The sequence below is a fragment of the Thamnophis elegans genome, chromosome 6 (genome assembly GCF_009769535.1).
Source record: "Thamnophis elegans isolate rThaEle1 chromosome 6, rThaEle1.pri, whole genome shotgun sequence".
Classification (NCBI taxonomy): domain Eukaryota; kingdom Metazoa; phylum Chordata; class Lepidosauria; order Squamata; family Colubridae; genus Thamnophis; species Thamnophis elegans.
In genome coordinates this window covers 51,134,859-51,155,023 of record NC_045546.1, presented here as the reverse complement: position 1 = coordinate 51,155,023, position 20,165 = coordinate 51,134,859, and the positions used below count along the sequence as shown (strand labels likewise).

General features: G+C 44.0%; 1 protein-coding gene across 1 annotated transcript in view; it reads right to left on the bottom strand.

The window, feature by feature from the left end:
• The window catches only part of EVA1C (eva-1 homolog C), a 43,592-nt gene extending 26,665 nt beyond the window's left edge, over positions 1-16,927 (bottom strand). Inside the window, exon 1 of the mRNA XM_032220143.1 lies at positions 16,724-16,927. Coding sequence (XP_032076034.1) covers positions 16,724-16,853 — 130 coding nt within the window. The 5' untranslated portion in view covers positions 16,854-16,927. The remainder of the gene's footprint in view (positions 1-16,723) is intronic.
• Positions 16,928-20,165: the final 3,238 nt, after the last annotated feature.

The following is a 20,165-nucleotide window of genomic DNA, read 5'->3' as shown; positions in this document are numbered from 1 at the left end:
ACTTTATATGTGTAGATGTTGTTGGTGCACATATAAACAGAATGGGAAATGAGTCAGAATGTTGTGTCATCTTGACAGCTTTGCTTCCCTGGTTCCCCCACAAATACCATTGGCTACTATAATTTTCTGCTGATTCAGGAATGGGTCTGTATATCAGTAGTGAGGAAAGGTCTTTAGAGTAAATAGACTAAAAACAATTAAGTTATGTCATATTGATTTCAAGAGTCTTCTTTAAGTAAGACCAAGTTTGGATTTAGCCTACAGGGTAATCCTTTTCCATACAGTATGAAAACTTTGATGTAGGGAAATTAATTATACTAATTAGACAATATATAATTTTTTAAAAGCATAGTTTTCCATATTGCATCATATACAATTCAAGATGGAAAATACCTCGCTGAAATCATATGGTCATCATTAGTCACTATAGGCTATAGTTGTTGAATTCTAGCTCTTAAGAGATCCAACTACCATGACCAGCATAAGATACTCCAGGACAGGGATCCCCAACCACTGGGCCACAGACTGATACTGGTCTGTGGCCTGTTAGGAACGGGTCACACAGCTGAAGGTGAGCAGTGGGCAAGAGAGTGAAACCAAAACCACCACCATCCCAGTCCATGGAAAAATGGTCTTTCACAAAATTGGTACTTGGTACCAAAAAGGTTGGGGACTGTTACTCTAGGACACTGGGAGTTGTACACTAATATTTGTGCCAATCCAACCATTAAATGACCAATTATGACTTCCATCAACTGCCTCCTGTTTACTGTATAAAGAATTCTAAAATATTAGAAAAAACAGGTTATACTGAAATCTCCTACCACCTCATAAACCACATAGGGAAAATTGTTACACAATTTGAAACCAGTGAGGTTTCAAAGTTGTTTTGCATTTGGAAGTGATCTATTAAACTGGACCAAAATTTGAATTGAATTTGAATGTAATAAAATTTATATGCCACCCAATCCCATAGGATTCCGGGCGGCTCACAAATACAAGAATAAAATAAAAACTAAAATAGGGAAAAGAAAAGATAGATTTAAAAGCAACGCATCATACACTCAGTCCTAGATGGGGCTGGACCTCATTATGGGGTCAACAGCCCCAGGCCTGACGGAACAGCCAGGTTTTAGTGGCTTTTCGGAAGGCCGAGAGAGTGGGAAGGGTCGGATCTCCGCGGGCAGATCGTTCCACAGGGCCGGAGCAGCTACAGAGAAAGCCCTCCCCCGAGTGGTCGTCAGCTGGCATTGCCCGGTCGACGGCACCCGGAGGAGGCCCAGCCTGTGAGATCTTATAGGTCGTTGGGAGGTATGTGGCAGGAGGCGGTCCCGCAGATATCCAGGTCCTAGGCCATGTAGGGCTTTAAAGGTAATAACCAGCACCTTGAAGCGTGTTCGGAGACCGATGGGAAGCCAGTGCAGTTCGTGGAGGATAGGTGTAACATGGATGTATCTAGGTACACCCGATATCACTCGCGCGGCTGCATTCTGGACCAACTGTAGTCTCCGAACACTCTTCAGGGGCAGCCCCATGTAGAGCGTATTGCAGTAATCAAGCCTTGAGGTGACGAGGGCATGAATGACCATTTGTGCCTCCCGGTCCAGGTAGGGCCGCAACTGGTGCACCAGGCGAACCTGGGCAAAAGCCCCCCTGGTCACAGCCGACAGGTGGTATTCTAATGTCAACTGTGAGTCCAGGAGGACACCCAAGTTGCGGATCCTCTCTGAGGGGTGTAGAGTTTCACCCCCCAGGCTGAGAGATGGAATATCTGGACCGTCCTTGGGGGACAACATCAATAGCCACTCAGTCTTGTCTGGATTGAGTGCCAGCTTGTTTACTCCCATCCAGACCCTGACAGCCTCCAGGCACTGGCACATCACTTCCACCGCTTTGCTGAGTTGGCACGGGGCAGACAGATACAGCTGGGTATCGTCCGCATATTGGTGGTATTTGATCCCTTGCTGGCGAATGATCTCACCCAGCGGCTTCATGTAGATGTTAAATAGGAGAGGGGACAGGACCGAGCCCTGCGGCACCCCATATTTGAGGGGCCTAGGGGTCGACCTCTGTCCTCCATCCAACACCGACTGCGACCTGTCCGAGAGGTAAGAGGAGAAACACTCTAAAATGGTGCCTCCCACTCCGACCTCCCCCAGTTGTCGCAGAAGGATACCATGGTCGATGGTATCGAAGGCTGCTGAGAGGTCAAGAAGCACCAGGATAGAGGAATGTCCTCTATCCGTGGCCTGCCAGAGATCATTGGTCAGCGCGACCAAAGCAGTTTCGGTGGAGTAACCAGGCCTGAAACCCGACTGAAAGGGATCTAGATAATCTGCTTCATCCAAGGTCTGTCAGAGTTGAAAGGCCACCACCTTCTCAACAACCTTCCCTACAAAAGGGAGGTTGGAGACTGGACGGTAATTTTTAAGGATAGCTGGGTCCAGAGAAGGCTTCTTAAGGAGGGGTCTTACCACCGCATCCTTTAAAGGTAGCAGGAAAGATCCCTCCTGTAGAGAGGTATTAACAATCCTCTGGAGCCAGCCTCGTGTTACCTCCCTGCTGGTCGAAACCAGCCAGGAGGGGCACGGGTCCAGTAAGCAGGTGGAGGCACTCACCGCTCCCATGGCCTTGTCCACTTCCTCAGGAGTGACAAGCTGGAACTTGCTGCAAGAAATCCGATCAAGGCCCACCCTCGGCATCTCTGCAGGTACTGTCCAAGTGGAGTCCAGGTCCGTCCAAATCTGAGCAACTTTGTCCGACAGAAACTGAACAAATTCCTCAGCTCTTTCCTGTAAGGGTTCCCCTGCGTCCCTCCCTTTCAGGAGGGAGCGGGTTATCCTAAACAGGGCAGCCAGGCGAGATTCTGCGGACGCAATAAGAGTGGAAAAATGGGTACATTTTGCCGCCCATATCGCCACTAAATAAGTCCTAATAAAAGCTCTTAGTTGTGTTCAGTCAGATTCGGAGTTACTGGCCCTCCAACGTCGCTCTAGGCATCTCTTTTGGCACTTCATCTCCCGGAGTTCCTCGGTAAACCAAGGGGCCCTCCTGGATCCACTGCCGTGGAGAGGCTGCAAAGGTGCAATCTGGTCAAGAGCCCCAGCCGCCACTATATTCCAAGCAGCAACCAAAGACTCTGTCGGATTGTGGGCAAGGGAGTCAGGTATCTCTCCAAGCTCCGTCTGAAATCCCACTGGGTCCATCAGGCGCCTGGGGCAGAACCATTTAATCGGCTCCACCTCCCTGCAGTGGGGGAGTAGTTTCCGAAAATCAAGCCTCAGTAGGAAGTGATCTGACCATAACAAGGGCGAGGTCTCTATGCCCTTCAGTTCCAGATCACGTCTCCACTGCCCCGAGAGAAACACAAGGTCGAGTGTGTGTCCCGCTGTATGAGTCAGACCCTGAATTACCTGGGTCAAGTCCATGGTTGTCATGGAAGCCATGAACTCCTGTGCCCATCAGAGCGTTCGCCGAGAGATGGCAGGTTGAAGTCCCCCAGTACTATCAGTCTGGGGAATTCAACCGCCAGTCTGGCTACTGACTCTAGGAGCACAGGCAGGGCTGTTTGTAACACAGCTGGGAGGTAGGTACGTTAGGAACAAGCCCACTTGACCCCGTAGGTCCAGCTTCACCAGAAGGGACTCACACCCGACAGTCTCTGGAGCAGGGATCCCACGAGGTAATAATGATTCTTGGATGATAGCTGCCACTCCCCCACCCCTTCACTGGTGTCATGGTTGGTGGAGCACCTGAAACCCTTCTGGGCACATTTCTGAGAGGGGGACTCCTCCCTCATGGCCCACCCAGGTTTCAGTAATACATGCCAGATCTGCCCCCTCGTCTAATATTAAGTCTCGGATGAGGGGAGCTTTACGAATCACAGACCTGGCATTTAGCAGCAGCAACCTGAGACCAGGGCCCTGACATCTCTTGCCACCTGGTCCCTGAGTTGAGCTATCAGGGCCGGAACGAGGGATCACTGTGACATAGCGAACCTTCCTTCCCCGGTAATGGCCAGCCCTGAAACTCCCGTCGTACCTGCCTCTCCCAGATGTAACCGGGATGCTCCGGCCCATCCCAATTCCCGTAGACCCCTCCTCCCCTCCCACGGCCCCCGCTCTCCTCGGCAGGCCATTCACCCCATGCACTCCGGGACGAGAGGCAGGTCCGGGCCCCTATCCACTTCTGCTTCTGCACTCAGTGGAGGGGGCTCCAGGCCACACTCTCGGTCCCCTCATATATACCAAACAGTCATTCCCAACATTTTGTCTTATACGTGATTACATAGAAACCAGTCTTCCTAACTTCAATTAGACTCACTATTGAGATAATATATAGAATTATGGCCTTAGTATTTCTTTGTTGTTTTACTATTTTATTCTAAATCTCTTTTAAAAAATACCATGTTTCCCCGAAAATAAGACAGGGTCTTATTTTCTTTTGGTCCTCGAAATATGAGCCTGGCCTTATTATCGGGCTTTTTAAAAATTATTTTCTGGGGCGGGCGAGAAGTGAGGCGCGCCTCTTACCTTCCCAGGTCCGTCGCGTTCCTCACCATTGTGTCCAGGAAAGCCGCTGGTAAAAAAAAAACAAAAAAACACACCCTTCTCGCAAGTTTAATCAAACTTCTTGAACTTGTGAGAAAGTTTTTTTTTTTACCGGGGGCTTCCCTGGACACAACAGCCAGGAACGTGACGGAGCTGGAAAGGTAAGAAGTGTGCCTCATGGCCCAACACCTGTCCCAATGATAAAGGCAGCCTGCCTGGTTCCCTTCCCCGCTGTCCCTTTAGCGAGGCGTGGCAGGTTGTGGGGGAGAAGCGAGACACGTGTCCTAGCACTACCGGAGACTGACAGCTCTGCTGTGTTCCTTGCCGTTTCATCCAGGGAAGCCCCTTGTAAAAAAAAGTCTTCGGTAGCGGTAGGATGTGTACCTTGCACTCCACCCCCCAATCTGCCACCCTCTTCTACATCGTTAAAGTTTCTAGAAATGAGTCTTTGCATTCATATGGTGGATGCTGGCCCCTGTTGCACTGTACCAGTTGCATCGGGATCTGGAAGCCACCACTGCCCTGCAGCCTTTGGCAACCCTTTGCAAAAAGCCTTTGCTGGCACAAGCCGAGCTTGGGAGGGGTGGGCATGTCCCTTCAAAGCTCTGTTTGTACCAGCAAAACTTTTGCAAAGGGCTGCCAAATCCTACAGGGATGCAGAAAGCCTTTGCCGATGTGGACATAGCTTTGGAGCGACGTGCGTGCCCCTCTGGGGCTCCATTTCAGGGGCAAAGGCCTCCTTAAGCACTTTGCCACCAAAAATGGAGCCCCGTAATGGCATGTGCATCTCTCCGAAGCTCTGTCCATACCGGCAAAGGCTTTTTGCAAAGGGTTGCCAAAGGCTGCAGAGAGATTGCATCCCTGTAGGCTTCAGCAACCCTTTGCAAAAAGCCTTTGCTAGCAACAGCGGATCTTGGGAGGGGGCAGCATATCCCTTACAAGCTCCGTTCATTCTGGAAAAGGCTTTTTACAATAGCTTGCCGAAGTCCTTGCAAGCTGATGGGACTCTTTTAGGCACAGGATTTTGCTGCCTAAAAGTGTTCTATCACTTCCAAACTCTTTGTGGGTCGAGTCTGGAAGCTTCTGAGTGTTGTGATCTCATGCAGCAGAGAGGCTGGAGAGGAGATAACTCGCTAGATCTTCTCAAGATAAGTTACCAGCATGGCAGGATGAGGGGGGGGAAGCAATTATGGGGAACATGATGTATTTCAGTGGGTCGGGGAGGCCTTAGCTGGTCTTAAGCAGGTGGAGTCTTCCATCACTAGGTTGCAGCTTCAAATAATTGCTAAGTAAACTGTCATAAGTTGGGGATTACCTGTAAAGAAATATGACAGATGCTTTACATAATTATATAATAATAATTACAATCATATGAGTGTTTGATATACCATATTCTTCTTGGAAATAAAATACAGATTTAAATGGACCCTACTTCAGATATATGACAATAAAATCACAAATTAGTGCTTCTAAACTCCACTGCACATTGAAAATAAAGTCATTGAAAATAAAGTCAGTTATAACCTTCAAAACCTACTTCAAAATACTTAATGTGTGCAATTAAGTCAGCAATATTGATTTCAATAAAATCTACTTTTCAGTTAAAATGCTAAGGATTGCAGCTTTGGAAAATAAAAGATCTGATACCATTATTACATCAACTCTTAAATTGAGAAGCATAAAATTTGACAGTTAAAATCCATTACAATTGGAAGCATATTGTGTTGTTTTATGAACCTCCAACAATGATGATGTAACCAAATCTATTTCTAGACCTCTGGAAAAAAATGGATGTCTTCTGTCTTTAATAAACAAACAACTTTTGGTTCAGGACAAAAGCTGAATATAATGCATATGTCAATGGAAATGAAAGTAAATATATTTTATTCACAGGAAGTAAAGTAATTACTGCAGTACTTCAGATTAGTGACGCTGATTATTGGCACGCATAGGACAAAATCTCCAACCCTGAGTCTCTTCATATAAAAATCACATTTTCAAAATAATCAGAGACCCTGGAAAATATACCACTGAATAATCTTAATATCAAAGCTCAAGACTCATTTGGATGAGAAAGGACTTAAGCAGGAATATTTTTTTAAAAAACTCTTGATTAAATGCCTCTTTAATCATCTCATTATTATTGGATGCAGAAATTCTTGGTATTTTGGATCTCGTACTGCCTTTTCCTTTCTTTTCTCTTTTTGGCAAGGCAGCACTTAGACTTATATACCGCTTCATGGTACTTTTACAGCCCTCTCTAAGCAGTTTATAGAGTCAATATATTGCCCCCAACAATCTGGGTCCTCATCTGGGTAGATTGTAACACTTCAGCATTTGCTGCCAAATAAAATACAAAATTTGACTTTATTGGAAAAAAGTTTATATGAAACAGAGCGAGTTATTAGTCAAATGTAACTCACTGCTTTCCTTATAATAAACTTTTTGTTTATACAAGGCAGAAGAGTGATCTGTCTCTTTAAAAGGATTTGTTATCACAAACTCAGCCAAGTTTAAAGAAATCTATTCTGTGGCTGCTAACAAGGAAGAGAAAGTTGGACCCAGATCAACAACTTTAGATGCCTGGTATTTAGAATATTGTGATAACTTGTAGTTCTTTAAGACTTGTACCACCATATATCCAACCACAGTTAGAAGGCAAATGCTGGCCTTTTTTGGTAAGTCTTTCCTACTGCTGAGCTGAAATATTATTCACACAAACTTGAATGAGCAGGAAACTACAACGCAGAAATTTCCTGTCCCCATTGACAATCCTTATTTTGCCTTTGTTTCAAGTAATTATGGATACTAATCATTGTAGATAATAAAATATTGACATGATTTTATACATGTCAACAAATAGCTACAAATTAAAACCTGGATCATATTTTATTCTTATCAAAATAATATATTTTAACCAAATAAAAGAAAAAGTGATTAAACTACTCAAAACTATTTAAACTGTATGATGAAAAACAGATCCACTGTTGTAAACAATACTATCTGATATCATCTGAGATCATAGCAGGAAATAATATCTCAATTACTTACTTTGTGGTTGCTCTCAGTGTTAATAGTAGGTGACAGATCCAGCCCTCGCCCACTGCTTTGCGGGGTCTCACAGGGCTTAGTACTTTCTTTGCTCCTATTCAACATCTACATGAAGCCATTGGGTGAGATCATCCATCACCATGGACTGAGATATCATCAATATGCGGATGATACTCAGCTATATGTCTCAGCCCGTGGTGAGTTAAGCGATGCTGTGACCTCCTTCTCTGAATGCCTGGAAACTGTTATGGGCTGGATGTGGAGCAATGGATTGAAACTGAACCCTGGCAAGACGGAGTGGCTTTGGGTTTGGGATTCTTTGGCCCATGAAGAATTGTCAACTTTGGTCTTGGATGGGGTAGCACAGCCCCAAACAGAACCTGTGCATAATCTGGGAGTTCTCCTGGACTCACAACTTCTGCTCAAAGAGCAGGTGGCAGTGGTGGCCAGGAGGGCCTTTGTAATTGTGGGTTGTATGACAGTTATGCCCTTTCCTGGACCAACAATCCCTTCTCACCGTCACTCATCCCCTATTCACCTTCCATCTTGACAATTGAAATGCGCTCTACATGAAGAGCATCCAGAAGCTTCAGTTTGTACAAAATGCAGCAGCCCACATGGTTTTATGCAGACCTCAATGTGCACATGTTCCACCTTTCCTACGGGAACTGCATTGGTTGCCAATTTGTTTCCAGATTCAATTCAAGGTGCTGGTTGTCACTTTTAAAGTCCTTCATGGCTTGGGACCAGGTTATCTGAAGGACTGTCTCTTGCTGGTCACATCTATCCAATCCGCTAGAGTGGGGAGGCAAGGAATGTTGTGAAGTCCATCCCCTAGGGTGGCACCCAGAAGAAGGGCCTTTTCCATGGTAGCTCCCTCCCTCTGGAACATTATTTCTCCCTGACATTAGACTGGCCCCAACTCTAACACTCTTTTGGAAGACTCTGAAGACATGGTTCTGTCAGCTGGCCTGGAAATCCAGAGTGGGATGAAGCCCATTAAAAGTAATAGAATTTAAACATATACTGCTTTATAGTGCTTTACAGCCCTCTCTAAGCGGCTTACAGAGTCAGCATATCGTCCCCAACAATTTGGCTCCTCATTTTACTGACCTCAGAAGGATGAAAGGTTGAATCAACCTTGAGCCTGCTGGCAGCTGGTGATCAGCGTTGTCGCCAGAATTATTATTTTACTAATCTATAATTAGTTTTCTTTTTATTCTTTTTATTTCTTTTATATAGTTTTTTTTAATCTATGTAAGCCGCCTTGAATTGCCATGTGCGAGTATGTGGCAATATAAATTTTCTAAAATAAAATAAAATAATTAATAATTAATGGCCCAGATTGTTGGGGATAATATGCTGACTTTGTAAACCACTTAGAGAGGACTGTAACTCACTATGAAGCAGTATATATCAGTAAATCTAAGTGCTATTGCTATGTCTAATTGTGACCGCTAGATAGTCTCACTGAAACAGTGATCTCAAAACATCTGGCATAGAGAAAAAACATGAAAAAATAATTACAGGTAATTCATCAGTTCTACTCACTCTAGCTTCCATAGGAGACTTTATTTATTTATTTAATAAATTAATATTTAATAAACAAATAATAACTGTTATCTCATCTAAGGTGGCTCTGCGTGGTCCACAACAGTAGATTAAAAAAATGAAGATATAAAACCAGCAAATATAAATATTAAAAGCCATCATAATAAGTATCCTAAAAACAAAAATACAAACCACAGTTGAAGGAAGAATATAAAAGTTCATTAAAAGTTTGGACTGAACTTGATTCTGCTAACTTTAGCTACTTTCCCACTGGTTGTCTGAAGCTCAGTATCTATACATGCTATGTGTAACATCAATACAGTCCAAGATGACTTTATGAGCATCCCAAAAAAACTACAATTCTTTTTTTGGGAGTTCTGGAAATCAATAGACAGGCCTTCTCTGACTATTTATCATGAGAAATAATGTTAGCTATTATTTTGCTTGCAGCACATCTGAATAGGATGATCCTCTACATGATCTTGAATGTCTTTTATCCATGATGGTTCTCAACATGTGGTATTGTGACTTGCAAGTAATTCTTGACTTGCAAAGGATGCTGTGGAGCATTGGTCAATGTTATTTATTTCTTGAGCTATTGCTACATAATTAGTCAAATTACTCCTTGAGCATAAAATCATGATTAAGTTATATTGGTGTTAGCTCCATTATGTGGCTGCTAAGAATATTGGAACTTTAGGACAATCCTTTTGAAAAGTTATACCCAACTAGAAACTGTGCCATGCAATCAGATTCATGGTTGCAGTTTAGATATTTCAAACTTAAGTCCCATTAGGAACCTGTGAAACTAAGGTAACCTGGCATTGTTTCTGAATAGTTATTTCTGAAACATCTAAATGAAGTGCCAGAGAAATAATCTTGCAGTGTTTGCCAACACAGAAATTAAATTTTATGATCACATGCTGCAATAATGGTCATTATTCTCTTCCTTGGAATTATATATATATATAATCAAATGTCCTAAATTCTGTGAAGTGTCAAAGTAAGGGCTATCATTTAGTGTCATTTTATAAACAGATGTATGGCTAGATTGATGAGAAAATATTAGTTGTATATGAATGTGTAAAAGCATTCAATAATTTGTAAGAATTCAAAAGCTGTTTATGCTTAAAAGTACCCCGGAAAAAAAATCAACTGATCAAAAAGCAGTAGTGGAAGAAAGGATAAGGAATGTCAGTATTTCTTCAGTGGGGGAAAAAGCCAGAATACATTGGATAAAACTTTCTTTAAGGCATAGTATCAATGATGTGCGGTGAAGCTTATGGCTGGTAAGGCAAAAAGAAAGAAAGTGGCTTTTGCCTGCCCCGCAGCTATGTCCGAAATAGAGGTGCCCCACGCCCCGCAGCTATGTCCGACCCAGCTGCAGGGCGCGGGACGCTTTTATGTCAGACAGAAGTGGCGGGGTGCTTTCTTTGGGCTTTTGCCTGCCCCACAGGGCAAACACTTCCACCTTGCGCCTCTTTCTTGTGGAAGCGCGCAATCCTGTTCCACGCTTAGAACTAGATCAACTTCGGGGAGAAGGTAAAGGATTGCAGGCTGCAGCCTTAAGCCCTGTCGCCTAGTATAAATGGCTTCAAGCAGCCTCCGATAGAGAAGCTGCCTTCGTGGGAAGCGGTGGCTGGATTGGGGGCGCGACTGACATCTCCTTCTAGCTGACCGGCCTGAGGTGGGGTCCTTTGCGGAAGCGGTAGCCTTTGCAGCGGCTATGAGGCGGGGATCGCGCAGGAGACAGTTGATTTTGGGTGCGGAGCCTGGGTGAGCTGGAGCCATGGTGCAGGTCTACAACTTGCACCCCTTCAGGTCGCAGCAAGTCGTCCCTCTGAAGCAGGAACCGGCGCTCTTCTGCAGCAGGCGGGATGTACTCCTGGTGGCCTGCTGCTCCGGTGCCTGCAAGGTGGAAGTGTTTGCCCTGCGAGGCAGGCAAAAGCCGAAAGAAAGCGCTCCACCACTTCTGTCTGACTTAGAGGTGCCCCGTGCCCCGCAGCTGGGTCGGACATAGCTGCGGGGCGCAGGACGCCTCTATGTCAGACAGAAGCGGCGGGGTGCTTTTTTTCAGCTTTTGCCCTGCGGGGTGGTCAAAACTCTCTTTCTTGACAGCGGGCAAAAGGCACTTTCAAGAAAGAGGCTTTTGGCTGCTCGCCATAGACGTGAGACGTGGGGAGTAGGTTGGGCAGGGGGTGGGGGGGCTGGCTGACTGGGGAGGGGGCGTTCAGGTGGCCCTCTCCGCCACCAGCAGCTTGGATGTCCTGGCTCCATCCGAGCTGAAGAAAGCGGAGGATTGTTCATTGGAGGAGGCGGGGGGGGCAAGGTGGCGGAGCGCAGTGGTGGTGGTAAGCAGCGTCCTCCGACGAACAATCCTCCGCTTTCTTCAGCTCGGACAGAGCCAGGACACCCAGCTGGCGGTGGCGGGGGGGGGCATCTGAGCAGCCATGATCCGCCCTCCCCAGCCAGCCAGCCCACCCAGCTCATTCCTCCCCCGGCACGGCGAGCTCCAGCGGGCTGGACCTGGCAAAAGAAAGAAAGTACTAGCCCGCCAGCAGAGGGGGGTAAAGACCCGCCTCTGCTGATGGGCTGTCCCTCTCTTCTCAAACAAGCTGCCCTCCCTGCCTCTCCCCCTTTCCTCTCTTCTCAAACAAACTCTTTCTCAAATTGAGAGTTTGTTTGAGTGAAGTAAAGAAACAAACACACACACACACACACACACAAATTACTTACAATAAAAAATTACTTACAAATTACAATAATTTTGAATTCCTCCCCCCTCCCTCCGACCCACATATCTTTTCCAGCTCTGTCACAGAGGATTTCAACTCTGCTCTTGTCTGCCATGATGAACATGTAAAAAATGTAAAAAGAAAAAGGCAAGAGCTGCTGCTGCTAGAGCCTCCAATGGATGACTCTGCTTAACTGTTTAAAAAAAGCCTCTAAAAAAGTGCCCTCTGCAGGTGGAGGCGAGAGAACCACGTGCCTCCTTTGCCTAAGGAATTTTTCACATTTTAACCCTTGCTTAACTCTGCTCAAGTGATTATAAAGATAGACTAAAGGAGGCACGTGGTTCTCTCGCCTCCTCCTGCAGTTAAGCACTAAGAGTCATCCACTGTGACTCCGTCAGCAACTACCTCAGCCTTTTTCCTTTTTTTTTTCTTTTCAGTGGTGAGGCCCTGCCTCCCCTGACTGCACGTTCCTGCATAGTATAATACTAGACCTGGATCAAAATTCTGTGCTGTGCCAGCCACCCTGCTGGCTGTCAAATCTACTAGCAGGTTTTTGGATAAGAACATCAGAAATGGAAAATATCTCTGTATGACTGTGTTTTTTCAAACCTGGCAACTTTAAGATGTGTGGACTTCAAGTCCAAGAAGCTTTGCCATCAATGCCCCCCCCCTCCCCAAATTGTAGTGAAGTGTGAAGAAAAGACACTCTCCCAAAATTTAATAGCAAATATCAAAATAGCCCAATAAAGCACCAACAGATCCTTACCGGGCTATGCCTTGGATCATCACATACTATTTGTACAATATTCAGAATTAGTTAATGATGACAATCACTCAGTCAAACAAACTCATCTAGATCAAATCAACTGGAAGTCTAGAGCACAGACAATCCAGACACTTCAGAAAATATTAGGAATCAGATGCTCTCTATCTTGCAGGAACTGTACAAATTTTCATTTCTTATTTAGCGTCCATAGCATCCAGTTCAGTGTTTCTCAACCTTGGCAACTTGAAGATGTCCGGACTTCAACTCCCAGAATCCCCCAGCCAGCGAATGCTGGCTGGGGGATTCTGGGAGTTGAAGTCCGGATATCTTCAAGTTGCCAAGGTTGAGAAACACTGATCCAGTTGCAAGAAATAGTCCCCTGGTTCTATTCCATAAACCAGATCATCTAATACTAGCATTTAAACTGATGTAGACTGAAAGCTCATGAATAAACTGAAAACTTTATACAGGCAGTCCTCTGTTTTACAACTGGTCAATTAGCAACTGTTTAAAGTTACAACCTACCTAAAAAGGGGACTTACCACCCAGATAGTAAATTCTGAGATTTGGGTGCTTAGCAACATAGCTGGACATATAGTCATTTGCAGCATCCCATGGTCATGTGATCACACTGGTTTTGCTGAAAACTGGTACTTCCGTGTTTAGGCAGAACCATATCATAGCAAACAATGGATTCACATAATACCTATGGCATTTGCCTAGTGACTGCCATAAAAAAAATCTCTTACAATTGGGTTCATTGTCATCTTGTTTTATATCCATTACAACCTATGACCATAATGGGCATGCTCCATTACTGCCGTAACTCATGGACTATTTGTATCTAAGAACCAGGTTTATTTCATTGGATTCAGTACATATATAGCCCTTGTAGCTGTTCACATATTACTATTGTCCTGTAAGAGACTGAAGAACTAGATTGCAAATAATTATACAATGAAATAAATATATTTAAAAGTTAAAATATTCAGCTTAAAAATACATAAAATGAACTGAATAGGACTTGGTTTCATCCCTCCCCACTAACCAATTGTTAATTTCAGAGTAGTTAAGCTCTACATCGGGGTGTCAAACTCAATTTCATTGAGGGATGCATCAGGGCTGTGTTTTGGAGGGGCTGAGGGGGCCATGACCAGCTAGATGTCACTCGTGTTGGGGGGTGTCTGTGGTGGCCTGAGCACTCTGCCAGCGAAAATGGGCTCCGGAGCTCCGTTTTCAGCTGTGATGGCTTTCTGGAACCTTCTGCCAGTGAAAACTGACCTCAGGAGGGCCACCTGCTCTGTTTTCACTGGCAGAGGCACCCTGGGCTGGTACTTTGCTATTTTCAGGGCAGCCTTGCAGGCCAGATCTAAGCACCCTGTGGGCTGGATCCGGCCCCCAGGCCTTCAGTTTGACACCCCTGCTCTATATGCATTCAAAATTAGCTTTTAAGATGCACTATATCTCACACTGAGTTACAGTCTCATGGTCAAGAAACAACTTCCTACTCTGTTCCTTAAGTCCCTTCACGCAGATTAAAATGGATGTATGTCTTTTGCTTCCATGAAGTACAATGTTCTCTTGTATCTTGCTGAGAATAAGAAACATGTATTAACCAATAACAAGCAAGCAGTTCTTCCTTAAGATTTTTTTTAAACCATTAGCAATAGCAATAGCAGTTAGACTTATATACCACTTCGTAGGGCTTTCAGCCCTCTCTAAGCGGTTTACAGAGTCAGCATATTGCCCCCACAGTCTGGGTCCTCATTTTACCCACCTCGGAAGGATGGAAGGCTGAGTCAACCTTGAGCCGGTGAGATTTGAACCGCCGAACTGCAGCTTAGCAGTCAGCTGAAGTGGCTGCAGTACTGCACTCTAACCACTGCGCCACCTTGGCTCTTTCACACATAATAAAAAAGTAACAATTACAGGGGTTTTAGCTAAATTAAGCACCAATCTCTTTATGCAATTCCTTTTATGCTTTATTAGTTGTGCTTGTGCAATATGGGAATTTCTAGTAAACGTTCTGTGCCCTTTTAAGGACCTAAGCTATATGACTTTTATGGTTCCAAAAACAATGGGTATTGAATGATTAAATGTGCAGCACTTTTTCCATTCAATTGTACTATCCCTTATATCACTTGTATGTGTGGGTGAGGAAATATGTGATTTCTTGTTGACTCATGTTTGTTTAAGTTATCACAGCACATAGATTTACTTTTTTGTATACTTAATGTGCTCAAGTTTTCTCTAGATCCCTGAACATCTATCAACATGTCTCAGCAATGATAGCTTCCTAATTATTTTCTGTGTGTTTTGGGGTTTTGACTTATTCTGTCAATATATATTTAGGACAGATTTGCAGACTGACTACTTTAGTGTAGCTCAAGGGTAGTCAACCTTTTTATACCTACCGCCCACTTTTGCATCTCTGTTGTTAGTAAAATTTTCTAACTGCCCACCGGTTCCACAGTAATGGTGATTTATAAAGTAGGGAAGTAACTTTACTTTATAAAATTTATAAAGCAGAGTTACAGCAAACCCCTACCGCTCTCCATGAAAGCTGGAACGCCCACTAGTGGGCGGTAGGGACCAGGTTGACTACCACTGGTGTAGCTATTTATCAAACATTTTCTTAACAACCTGTAGCACTCGATTAAATATCACTCAAACATTATATTTAGTAATCATCTTGGTATAATATCATACATTTCAAATATTTATGCTAAATGATTTGCTATCTTCATGGTGAAACTTTTATAGACAATCAGCTGCCCTTCAGATTTTTGAATTGCAACTCTCAGAATCTCTGAACATTGATAGTGTTCTCTGAAACTTATAATTGTTTTTTTTTAAGCCTATTGGCTTTTTAAATTTTAAATTAATGTATAACTATAACTTTTTCTATTTTAAAAAAATTAAATCTCTAATGTTACTTAGTATTCTTACCACCTATGAATGGATATTGAAATAATTTTCTTTGGAAAATATTAGAGTTGGTTTTACACTTTTAGAAAGCCTTTTAGGTATCCTGATTGTGATGTAAAAAAGAATGGAGAATGAATTACCATGTGCAAATTATTATTTTTCTAGAATACTTAAAAATGAATGTTATCTTTTCTAAACATGCCTTCTGGATTGAGTTTTCCTTCCTCTCCACCCATATCCCCAGTATGAGTAAACCTCACAAGCATATGCACCTAACAAACAATTGCTGTATTATACATATACATATTTTTGCACCAGATCCCTGCTCCTGTCCCATGCTTCTTTCAAAGCATTCAGGACCTGTACAGTATGCCCTGACTAAACAGAGCTGATAATAATTATTCAACTGTCTCTAGTGGAAGGTCTGGATAAAATCAGAATGGATGAGGGCTCAGATATTTAAATTAACTAGAAAGCAACATCAAAGATCAGTTTTGTAATATAGCAGGTTCATTCTTAGATCTTGCCACATACTTTATTGACAAAGAACACTGATGCTTCAACTTTTAAAATGAGTTTGGTTTCCCTTTACCTAGAAGTCTTTTAGTAAATAGGAAAGCACTGTCAATATCCTAAGAGAAACAATTCCTTAGCTAAAAAGTGTAACAAAATCCAAGAAAGAGTACCTGGATAAGCCGCTAATAAAACGAATATACATCTCTGTAGTTTGAGTCAAGATACTAGCATTAAAGTTGCTATTTAGTTTTGCCATCCCCCACCGGTTTCCAATGCTCTCTGCTGGAGATGTTGGATGTTAACTACCATCACTCCTAACTAGAAGGCCTGGCTGTCTAGTGGTGATCAGCAAGTACTCGGCTGACATTTAAAAGTTCCAGAGTGGGTAGAAACTTAACGGGTAAAGCTTTCTTCCCTGATCTCATCCTTATTGGACTTCAGAGACGGAAAAAGCAGACTGCTCAATCCCCAAAAGCGCTCAAACACCATCCCCTTCTAAACCAACGGAGTTCCTGGACAACCCTCCCCGGGGCTTGCCGGCGCCCATCGGTTCTCTGCCGCCTTGCAATGCGGGGGCTGACAGAGAAGAGGGGAAGGCGGCGGCCAAGGGTCGCGCGTCCCTTTACCTGAGAAGTCAGCCAGCGCGGCACTCTCTTTGGTCCAAAGCAGGAGCAGGCAGAAGAGGCGAGGGAGCAGCAGCCCCCGGGGCGCTACCTGGCGCCGGCTCGCGCTCTGCCCAGCCCCCAGGTCACTCATGGTGCGGCGCCGATCCAGGCAGCCCAAACGGGTCACATGACGGCTCCAGCCAAGAGAGTCCCTGTCCTTCCAAGGACCGGAGCGGCCGAAGGAGACCAACTCCGCGAGGGAGAGGGAGGCGAAGGAAAGGGGCGGGAACCGGCGGGCAATAGCAAAGCGGCGCGGAGGTTTCGCCCAGCTTCCACGCACTTTCCCCGAAGAGGAAATCCCGGCCAGATGCAGCCCGCGGCGCAGTTGGAAAAGTAAAGGGCGCGGCGCGGCTGTTTGCGCGTTGGCGGAGAGTAGCGTGGAAGCCAGGAAATCCTTCCCAAAGCCGGCAGCACGGCGTGCGCGCAGTGTGGAGGAGCCGGCGCAGCTTTGAACGGACGGCTAGTTACTCAATGTTGATTGCCGCGCAGTGACTCTCCGCTTTTGCTCCCTACCAGGAGAGTCTTTCTTCTTCTTCTTCTTCTTCTTCTTCTTCTTCTTCTTCTTCTTCTTCTTCTTCTTCTTCTTCTTCTTCTTCTTCTTCTTCTTCTTCTTCTTCTTCTTCTTCTTCTTCTTCTTCTTCTTCTTCTTCTTCTTCTTCTCCTTCTTCTTCTTCTTCTTCTTCTTCTCCTCCTCCTCCTCCTCCTCCTCCTCCTCCCCCTCCTTGCGTCTTACTTGCTAAAACCGTCCCTTTGAAAAGACGCGATGCTGCTGTAGGGTGGAATGCGCTCCGGGTGATTTTTGGCCGTGCCCTGGGCCCTTGACGCGCTCTTTGGTTATTGCTGGTGCTGCCCCTGCGTGTAAGTGATGGGGTGGGTTAGAGACCAATGGGCCGCTGCTCTCCTATAGGGCACCACCGGGGCTAAGGCGTCTGAATAAACGTGGATAGGATTATCCTGAAAGTGAAGGTACGAAGTACGGGGGGGGGGGGGGGGGTGACGGTTTCTCTCTCTCCTCTCGCAGCCCTTACTTTCGGTCTCGATGAATGGCGTGCAGTCCAAATTCTCTGCACGCTTTAAGTAATGGGGAGGTAATGGTTTCGCTCTTGCAGAAAAACTTTGACGAGTGCAAGTGAACACAATCCTTTCCAAGCTGCCATTGCCACAGCTCTTCCACCTGTTGCCCTCCAAAAATGATGAACAGCATTTCCCACTGACTTCAGCTAGGATACTCATGCTTCATGAGAAGGTATTTGTAGCCAAATACATCTGGAGGCGTCCACTGTTAATATTTAATAATTAGTTTTAAAAATACATTTCTTGGAGAGATTGCAAAGGCATCCAGTAATGAAACACCAGGCTAAAAATCATCTTGGCAAGAATGCTGGCTGGATGATTTTGGGCCAATCGCTCTCTCTCAGCCCAACTCAACTCAACTTCACATATCAAGGAAAGGCTGAATCTTAATGTTGTTTGCTTTTGGCTTTGCATTTAAAATTTGTATTATATCAAAGTAATATATGCACATCACTATGGCAATATGACAGAATCCCCAAATTAGTAATGAAGTTGAATTAAATAGCCTAATTCAAACAGTGACAAAAAACACATAGCAATAACCTATTCTTGCATATCAGGGGTAGATTTCTATTTTATACAATAATACAATAGCAGAGCTGGAAGGGACCTTGGAGGTCTTCTAGTCCAACCCCCTGCCTAGGCAGGAAACCCTACACTATTTCAGACAAATGGCTATCCAACATCTTCTTAAAGACTTCCAGTGTTGGGACATTCATAACTTCTGGAAGCAAGCTGTTCCACTGATTAATTGTTCTCTCAGGATATTTCTTCCCATTTCTACGTTGCTTCTCTCCTTGATCAGTTTTCACCCATTGCTTCTTGTTCTGCCTTCAGGTGCTTTGGAGAATAGTTTGATTCCCTCTTCTTTGTGGCAACCCCTGAGATATTGGAACACTGCTATAATGTCTCCCCTAATCCTTCTTTTCATTAAAGTAGACATACCCAGTTCCTGCAACCGTTCTTCATATGTTTTAGCCTCCAGTCCCCTAATCATCTTTGTTACTCTTCTCTGCACTCTTTCTAGAGTCTCCACATCTTTTTTACATTGTGGCGACCAAAACTGAATGCAGTATTCCAAGTGTGGCCTTACCAAGGCATTATAAAGTGGTATTAACACTTCACGTGATCCTGATTCTATCCCTCTGTTTATGCAGCCTAGAACTGTGTTAGCTTTTTTAGCAGCTGCTGCACACTGCTGGCTCATATTTAAACGGTTGTCCACTAGGACTCTGAAATCCCTCTCACAGTTACTACTATTGAGCAAGGTACCACCAGTCCTATACTGTATCTGTGCATTTTGTTTTTCTTGCCTAAATGTAGAATTATACTTTTTTCACCATTGAATTTCATTTTGTTAGATAGTGCCCAATGTTCAAGTTTGTCAAGATAATCTGCATCTTAAGCCTATCGTCTGGAGTGTTGGCTGTTCCTGCTAGCTTGGTGTTATCTGCAAATTTGATGAGTTCCCCATTTATTCCCTCATCCAAATCATTGATGAAGATGTTGAAGAATACTGGGCCTAAAACAGAGCCTTGGGGTACTCCACTGCATACTTCCCTTCATGTAGATGCAGTTCCATTAGGACTACACGTTGAGTGCGATTGGTCAGCTAGTTACGAATCCATCTGGTGGTGATGCTGTCTAACCCACATTTTTCTACTTTATCTAGTAGAATTGTTGATGCTTTGTCATAATTTCTGTTAGCCAGATGATAGGTTCACAGTTTTTGCTAGATTTCTAATATTGGGAGAATTAAAAGGAACTCATCATTGTTAACATACAGCAATCTATCCAGAATCAAATCAATCCTTTGATTTTGGCATCAAATGTGGCATTGGTAAGGCAAATCCACACCATTTGAATTAATATTTTATTTCTAGAATTGCATCTTGAACAGCAAAGTGATTTGGACCTCACATAATATTTAATAAAAGCTGACTTCACTCTATAAATCTCTACCTTGAGGGTTATAAACTCATTAAAGTTGTCTTTGTGTGAACCCAGCCAAATTGTGTAGGTTAGTTTTTTAGTTTTTTATCATGTTGTACAAACTCAGCCTGTATGAATACTTTGTTGTTTACTGCACTGTGTGAATTTTAAACAAACAATTAAGAAACAAACTGCATGGGCTTAAATAGCAGTTCAAAATACTTTTTACATTTGCTTCATCCAGTTAGTTTTATAACTGTGCCTTTTTACTGCTAGTATATTCTGCAAGATTCAGATATTACATTTGTAATATTTTTTAAAAGCAACTTTGTTTTCAGTTTTCCCAGATTTAAAAGGAAAGTGATTATCTATTTCAGTTTCACTCTAAAAGGGACAT